Source organism: Triticum urartu, chromosome 6 (assembly GCF_003073215.2).
Source record: "Triticum urartu cultivar G1812 chromosome 6, Tu2.1, whole genome shotgun sequence".
In the NCBI taxonomy this organism is placed as follows: Eukaryota; Viridiplantae; Streptophyta; class Magnoliopsida; order Poales; family Poaceae; genus Triticum; species Triticum urartu.
In genome coordinates this window covers 536,692,617-536,701,112 of record NC_053027.1, presented here as the reverse complement: position 1 = coordinate 536,701,112, position 8,496 = coordinate 536,692,617, and the positions used below count along the sequence as shown (strand labels likewise).

Genomic DNA, 8,496 nt, shown 5'->3' with positions numbered 1-8,496 from the left:
TGCTAATTCATGTTTGAGCATCGATCGGTCTCCTCGTGAGAATCTTATGTTGTAATTTTATTCCTAACACCAACCTGGGGAGTGCCCAACCCACTAGACATGCCTAGGCCGCCCAGAACACATGGCAACATTACGGTCACGCGGTGACCACGCGACGGGCATGCGAGTTTACGTGCTCTAGAGTTGGTGCCCTCGGCCACCGCCCAAACCTCGACGTATCGCCACCAAACCATGTATTTATGATTAAATAGGTCCTTATGTAACTATAAATGATTTTTGGAAAAAAATAAATAGCAAACTATGAGGCAGCTGCAGTTCAAATTTGACCCGCTTCCAGCTGAATCGGCGGAAATTTGTCTTTTTCACGAGAGGTGGATCAAAACTTTTTACACCCAACCATTTTGTCAATTGTGAATTAAATATGTCCTAGTATTTTAGAAAATTGATTTGGTCCAATTTTGCAACAATTATTTGGTAGTTCCTTCACAAAAAAACCTCCTTTCGGGCACTCGGAAAATGAAAAATGGTTTTTTTCATCCAAAGAAAATGAAAACTTCCTTAGGCAACATTGTTTGCCATTCCAATATGCACCCTTGTGCACAATATGAGATCATTTGAACAAACTATGCCACGAATGGGGCCATAAGATTGATCATTTGGCTTGAAAGCCATGAATCTTCAGAGATGATAGCTCATTTCTGAGAACACTTTTTTAAAATAATTGCCGTATTACAAGTTTGTTATTTTTCATGGGAACTTGGCCACATATAATGACACAATGCAAAGGTTTCCCAATTTTTTGATTTTTTTTGAATTTTTTATGCCCGTTTCAAAATGCGGTCAAAACGGCGGGCTTGACCGTTCCTAGCTAGTGGTTGAATCTTGGAAAACTTTTGGTGTTTCTCTGATTAAATAGATACTTATGTACCTAGAAATGATTTTTGTAAAAAATAAATAGCAAACTATGAGGCAGCTGCAGTTCAAATTTGACCCGCTTCCAACTGAATCGGCGGAAATTTGTCTTTTTCACGAGAGGTGGATCAAAACTTTTTACACCCAACCATTTTTTCAATTGTGCATTAAATATGTCCTAGTATTTTAGAAAATTGATCTGGTCCAATTTTGCAACAATTATTTGGTAGTTCCTTCACAAAAAAACCTCCTTTCGGGCACTCGGAAAATGAAAAATGGTTTTTTCGTCCAAAGAAAATGAAAACTTCCTTAGGAAACATTGTTTGCCATTGCAATATGCACCCTTGTGCACAATATGAGATCATTTGAACAAACTATGCCACGAATGTGGCCATAAGATTGATCATTTGGCTTGAAAGCCATGAATCTTCAGAGATGATAGCTCATTTCTGAGAACACTTTTTTAAAATAATTGCCGTATTACAAGTTTGTTATTTTTCATGGGAACTTGGCCACATATAATGACACGCCCATTGGCCATGTGCATTTCCCGTACCGCTAATCAAACACTTGTTTGCTAATTCATGTTTGAGCATCGATCGGTCTCCTCGTGAGAATCTTATGTTGTAATTTTCTTCCTAACACCAACCTGGGGAGTGCCCAACCCACTAGACATGCCTAGGCCGCCCAGAACACATGGCAACATTACGGTCACGCGGTGACCACGCGACGGGCATGCGAGTTTAGGTGCTCTAGAGTTGGTGCCCTCGGCCACCGCCCAAACCTCGACGTATTGCCACCAAACCATGTATTTATGATTAAATAGGTCCTTATGTAACTATAATTGATTTTTGGAAAAAATAAATAGCAAACTATGAGGCAGCTGCAGTTCAAATTTGACCCGCTTCCAAGTGAATCGGCGGAAATTTGTCTTTTTCACGAGAGGTGGATCAAAACTTTTTACACCCAACCATTTGATCAATTGTGCATTAAATTTGTCCTAGTATTTTAGAAAATTGATTTGGTCCAATTTTGCAACAATTATTTGGTAATTCCTTCACAAAAAAACCTCCTTTCGGGCACTCAGAAAATGAAAAATGGTTTTTTTCATCCAAAGAAAATGAAAACTTCCTTAGGCAACATTGTTTGCCATTCCAATATGCACCCTTGTGCACAATATGAGATCATTTGAACAAACTATGCCACGAATGTGGCCATAAGATTGATCATTTGGCTTGAAAGCCATGAATCTTCAGAGATGATAGCTCATTTCTGAGAACACTTTTTTAAAATAATTGTCGTATTACAAGTTTGTTATTTTTCTTGGGAACTTGGCCACATATAATGACACAATGCGAAGGTTTCCAAATTTTTTAATTTTTTTTGAATTTTTTATGCCCGTTTGAAAATGCGGTCAAAACGGCGGGCTTGACCGTTCCTAGCTAGTGGTTGAATCTTGGAAAAAATTTGGTGTTTCTCTGATTAAATAGATACTTATGTACCTAGAAATGATTTTTGTAAAAAATAAATAGCAAACTATGAGGCAGCTGCAGTCCAAATTTGACCCGCTTCCAGCTGAATCGGCGGAAATTTGTCTTTTTCACGAGAGGTGGATCAAAACTTTTTACACCCAAACATTTGGTCAATTGTGCATTAAATATGTCCTAGTATTTTAGAAAATTGATTTAGTACAATTTTGCAACAAATATATTATAGGTCCTTCACAATAAAACTCATTTTGGGCACTCAAAAATGGAAAATGAATTTTTCGTCCAAGGAAAATGAAAACTCCCTTAGGCAACATTGTTTGGAATTCCAAGATGCACAATTGTGCACAATATGAGATCATTTGAACAAATATTTGAATGGACTTTCACAAAAAAACTCATTTTGAGCACTGAAAAAGGAATGAATTTTTTTATCTTGAATCGATCACGACCAATTTATATGGTCATATGGTCATCAAATGGTTTGCTGCATTCTGATTGGACCATGGGCATATCACGCGGATCACGCATCAACCACCGTAGGATGCTTCCGGATCCAACGGCCCAAACCCACCCAAGCCGAAACCCTAGGTCTGTCCTCATGGACATTTTCCACCCACCCCCCCACGCCCGCCTCCATTCTTTCTCTCATTCCTCCCTCCCCCGCCTCCATTCTTTCGCTGCAGATCCGCCACCCACCCCAATCCCTCACCCCGATCCAGATCGACAACGACGGCCCCACGTCGCCGCCCCCTCCTTCCCCATCCCGCCGCCAGTTACCAGTAGTACGACACACGCCTCAGCCCCGGCCTCGTCACGGCGGGCCAGGACCATGGGCGCCGCCGCCGCGGGCCGCCTACTAGTACAATCTCCATCTCGCGCGCCGGGATGAGCGCCAGGGCCGGGCCGGATCCCAACTCCGAGAAGTCGGTCGCATGGCCGGACCTCTGGGGAAGCCTCGAGCGGGCCGGCGCCCTCGCCACGGAGCTCGCCGCCGCGGCGGAGGAACGGGCACGCCTAGCGCGCCGCCTCGAGGCCGCGCTCGAGGTGAGAATGCTTCTCGCTCGCTCGCTTTGCTTCCGCCCCGCTCGTCGCGCCCCCTTTTGTCGAGCGTGGCCTGATCCTGCTGCTGCTGCTGCAGGTGAGGAGGGAGTCGGTGCGGCAGGGCGCGGCGCTGGACGAGCTGAGCCGGCAGCTGGAGCGGCGACGGGCGCGCGTGGACGAGCTCGCTGTCGCCAGGCGGAGGGCCGCCGAGGGCGTGGAATGGTGCAAGGAGCAGATGCAGGCGCAGATCGAGTGGGTGCTGCCGCTCTCCAGGGCCCTCGCCGCCGCGCACCGCCAAGTGCAGGTACCTGCGCGCCCACCCGTTTCTTCCTCTCCACACGACACCGGAATGCATTGGGTATTCTAGCTGCCTGCGTTTGGTCCAATATCTAATCCGTCTCCTCCTGATTGATCGTAGGAAGCCAAAGAGTTGAAATCCGCGGAGAAGGCGCGGCTTGGGGATCTGCAGAGGCTGCTCAGGACGAGGCAGCAGTCCATGGTAGCCCAGGTCGCCGCCCTGTACCCTGTCAGGGTCTTCCGAGACCTGCCGACTGCAGAGAACCACCATTCCCGTACCAATGGTGAGAATTCAGTACTCATGTGCCTCCCCTGAATCGTGATGCCTTCCTGCATTTAGGCAGGCTTCAGCAGTAGAATTAACAAGCATTGACAAATACTGGAGTTGCTTGTTCAAATTTATCTCCAGCATTGACAAATACCATTGACAAATTTATCTCCAGCATTGACAAATTTATCTCAAGCATTAACAAGCATTAACAAGCATTGACAAGCTTTGTGATTACAGTTTGACTGTATCTCCAGCATTGACTAATACCATTGCTTGTTCAAATTTATACTGGAGTTGCTTGTTCAACATTGATAAAATGTCATTGCTTGTTTAAGGACTCCACTAAGCTGGACAAATGTATTAATCCACAATAAATCTCCAAGCATTATGTGCAAGAAATTTCTTATATTATGGGACGGAGGGAGTAGTAAAATCTCCTTGATCATGCAGAAGCTTATTAACAGATTAGGCACAAACATTATGTGTTAAGAGGGCCCTGCAGTTATATTTTGGCTGCCTTTTGCTCCTTCATTTTTGTGTGTTTGAAAATCAGTACAACTGACATGCTTTACTTCTTCCACGTGAAGTGATTGCTAAAAATGACAGGGATGAGATCCAGCGCCAAGAATGATGCATAGCTTAACTGCTGTCGTAGTCTATTTGTAACTGGGAATACCTTTCTAGACTCCAACCTTCATAGTTCTTGTTGATTCATCTTGCTAGCAACTGAGTAGCGCTTTTGCATACTTCTATCAACAGCTCAATGCCACCAAATTTTTTTGCCGTTCTTCTCTATTATACAGCATCTGTTATACATCATACAGTGCCGAGCTCAGCATACACCAACCATTGTACAAACATATCATGATTGATAGGAAACTTTTGAACCTGCACTATGTCACCTTGTTTTCCAGATGCGCAATAGACGCCGTCGTCCTGTACTATAATAGTGTCTTATTGGGTTTCAGTTTGTTTTGCTATGTACAATGCTTTCACTGGAAATGTGGAACGATCTATTCTGCCGTATGATTACAATTGCATTAGTATTATTGGATTTGTTAATCAGTGCCTACATGTTAGATCAGCTTGATTTTGAGATGCAGCAAGACTCTGATGTTTCTGAATTCTGATGTGAGAGCATGTATACATCAGTACGACTTTGCATGCATATTTTATTGACTAGGTATATACGTGTTGATGGTCTGTTCCTCTAGTTTTCTGATGTGCAGGTTTATTTGGATCCACTGAACCTTTGCAGGGCTAATCTTTCAAGTTTGTATATACATAGATAGGTTTTCTGAAAGTGTGACTGCACAGTATTGAGAAGTAATCAAGTTTCCTGTAGTTTTTATCAGAACCACGACCACTGGCTCAATGCCGACCCGGCCGTCGTCATCACCTTGGAGGACGACGAGGACGCCGCAGGCGCAGTCGGCCTTGGCAGCGGCTTCCACCACTACCACGTCATCGTCACCTACCAGGTCCATGATGGCGTCTGGTCCGTTGAGTCCTTCTGCAGCCGCTGCCGCTGCTCCTTCCACAGCTTGGGTGGGACTCGTCGGATCGGCCTCCTTATTTCCCATTTCAGGTAGTACATCCTTCTTGCTCGAATCTACTATTTGATCTGCCTGCACATCTCTCGCTCCAGCGCAGAATTGATGGGTTCTTCCTGGATTCTTGTGTAATGAGCTCTTCTTTTTTTAGTACTTCTGTAATGGTATTCAGAAATAAAATTCATATGTTTCTACATATGTTCTTTTAGATAAGTATGTCAATACATAACTAGTAATGTAAATGGTGTGACGCAGTTCTAAAGATAAATGCAAATAGCTTGTGAATGTCAATCTCATGTATCAGGGTCCTGTTCTTGTAAACCTTATGTAAAGCTAAAATTCTTGTTGTGTGCAGGGTAGCTAGTGATGCAGCAAACCAAGCAATAGCAGGCACACCAAGCAGCAGCAGGAGGAGGGTGTCTCTCGAACGTCGCCGCTGCCACTCATTGCTACTCTCACTGATAATGATGGATGATCGATGTTAGTTTAGCTCGGCCGCTATTATTTTAGCTCCTTGGTAGTCCCTCCCTCTCTTGCAAGCGTGTAGAAATAGAAATGGTAGCTGTAGTCCCATGTAGTTGTAGTTCCTGTACTCGGTCTGCCCTTTGTTGCTTCATTTCTATGTTAATTCAGTCTCTGTTGAATGTATCTACTGTTTACTGTTGTGGCTATTGAAAGAATCCTTTGTGTTGAAAGAAATAAAATGGTTTGGATACATACGTACATGCTGAGATGTAAGTTGGAATAGCCATCTGTCCTTGTGATGTCAAGCTTCTAAATGCATGTTGCGGAGGCCCAAAATAGACTGGATTGAAAAAGGGCCGAGGCCCCAAAAAGAAATGAATTATAGAAGGCTACGTCCTAGAAAATAAAATGGGCCAGGCCCATGAACCCAACAAAAAATTGATGGAAAAAACACAAATAGGCTGAATTAATGGGCTCGGCCCATGTAAAACCCCCAATTGGACCGGGCTGATTTTAACTAACGACCTTTTCAATTCGTTGCAATTTTGCCACGTCAGATTGCCACGTCGGATCCGACATGGCCTGGGGAGAGAGCTAGTGACCAAAACAGAAGGTCATAGTATCAACGACCTTCTGTTAAAGGTCGCTATAGTCAGTTTACGATGCCCAACTTTTGACCTTATGTTTTTGGTCACAAAAAGGTCATAAATGGAAATTTGTGACCATTCAGTGACCAATAGTGGTGGTCATAAGTTGACATATTTCTTGTAGTGGGCTTTCGCCCGTGTGAAGGTGCAATGGGCCAAGCTGGATGCAGTGAAGCTGATTAAGGAAGGGCCGCCGGCGGGCAAGGAGCATCGCCACCCCGAGATGCACTATGAGGGTGTCCTAAAGGGTGCCCGTCTCGTAGCGGACAAGTGTACCAAAGATACAATATTTGAGTAAACCCGCTCGTGTTATCTTGTATTCATGAAAACTTGTTCATATGCGCTATGCAAGGCTTGTTTGAATTTAATATATTACCTTTTGTTCGGTTGTTTATCAAATCAGGGAGATGGCTAGTCGTCGGCTTCTGCCCCCATGCCACGAGTGCTGGGCTGTTCGGGATAAACCTGAGCACTATTGTTCCCATTTTTGGGTCCTTCGAGGGAGGTGCTCAGCACAACGAACAAGGCAATCAGACTATAATGCGTTATCGCTCTCACTTAGCCATAGAATTCTATAATTTTAAATTTTGGTGAAGCCCCTAGTGTTCGGAAGGCCGAACTCGGGGCGCGATACATGCCTTAAGACGGACAGGGCCGACTCCTCGCTCTAAGCGGCATAAGTTTTAGGGACTCGAAAACCTCTCGAACAACGACCAGTCTCTCGCCTTATCATGACAGTCAGTTTTAGCTTTCTCTACTGAGGTGCTTAGCCCAGCTGAACCGGGGCACAATCGCAGTAGTTCTCCCAGTGCTACCTTAGCCGATATAGCGGAACGTAAGGTACCAAAACATGGGAGCCGGGCAAACCCAACTATTGACCAAAGACATGATTCGGAGCTGATGCATATAATGCTATAAGTTCGGGGTGCCGCACTTGTGAAAGTGTTCGGACTTCTCACACCATATTGTGGGGTACTTAAGCCCCTGGTGTATTGGCCGTAGCAAAGTGTACGGTCGCAAGGTGTCAATAATGAACACACACACACATATATATATATATAAGAATGTAATAAAAGCCTTAATGCAATGCATTGTTTATTAAAAAACATGCGTTAGAGCAGAATGATACAGGTAGTGCGATAAGCAAAAAGTAGGACTATGTCCCCTCCAAGGGCAGGCTGAGGAATAATATTAAAGCAAGTATTTCACTCATTATCGTAATCCACCTGGGAGTTCCGTGGTGTGATGTAGCTTTTTGCCTCCTTGGTTGCTGCATCATGTGTTCGGCAATCATGGTGCCGAACAGGGTATCCAGAGATTAATGTCCTGAAAGAGAGAAAAATATCAAAACGGGAAGCCCCTAGTGCGGTTTAAGCCGCGTCTTGGGGCGTGCCACAGTCGTGCCCCCTCCCTACCTGTGCCCATGGTATTTTTAATGCGTAATTATGTACACGTGGCACGAGTTTCGCCGTTTGGCTTGGGCCAGTGTGGGGGTCGCATTGTTATGCGAGCTCGGAACGTGCCAGGCGGTCCTGTTGCCGATTACTCCGGGCGCGCTTGAAGGTGTTCGGGTCTTTAAACGCCGAACTAGTGGATTGCCTTAAGAGGCTGCTTTGCGCTTCTGCTACGAGGGCCGCAGTGTGCTCCTCCGTTCGAAGAGAGTGCTCCCATTAACTATAATGACCCCTGAGGTCCTGGCATCTTGAGCTTGAGGTATGCATAATGCGGTACCGCATTGAATCTCGCAAATGTGGTTCGTCCGAGCAGTGCATGATAACCACTGCGGAACGGGACTATATCGAAGATTAACTCTTCGCTTT

General features: G+C 44.9%; 1 protein-coding gene across 3 annotated transcripts; it reads left to right on the top strand.

The window, feature by feature from the left end:
• Nucleotides 1–3,034: 3,034 nt before the first annotated feature.
• Nucleotides 3,035–6,278, top strand: LOC125512743. Of its 3 annotated transcripts, XM_048677833.1 has the most exons (5): nt 3,035–3,446; nt 3,541–3,747; nt 3,862–4,024; nt 5,357–5,599; nt 5,920–6,278. In XM_048677833.1, exons 1-5 carry the CDS (start codon nt 3,288–3,290, stop codon nt 5,922–5,924), a joined length of 777 nt encoding a protein of 258 aa, XP_048533790.1. In that variant the 5' UTR covers nt 3,035–3,287; the 3' UTR covers nt 5,925–6,278. The 3 variants fall into 3 exon arrangements, with proteins under 3 accessions (XP_048533790.1, XP_048533789.1, XP_048533791.1); XM_048677832.1 differs by lacking the exon at nt 5,920–6,278 and having other exon boundaries at nt 5,357–5,898; XM_048677834.1 differs by lacking the exons at nt 5,357–5,599; nt 5,920–6,278 and adding an exon at nt 4,599–4,907.
• Nucleotides 6,279–8,496: the final 2,218 nt, after the last annotated feature.

Coding starts and splice junctions, on each gene's coding strand:
- LOC125512743 (XM_048677832.1), top strand. CDS start 3,288: ATGAGCGCCAGGGCCGGGCCGGATCCCAACTCCGAGAAGTCGGTCGCA. Junction 3,447..3,540: donor GCCTCGAGGCCGCGCTCGAG/GTGAGAATGCTT, acceptor CTGCTGCTGCAG/GTGAGGAGGGAGTCGGTGCG. Junction 3,748..3,861: donor CCGCGCACCGCCAAGTGCAG/GTACCTGCGCGC, acceptor GATTGATCGTAG/GAAGCCAAAGAGTTGAAATC.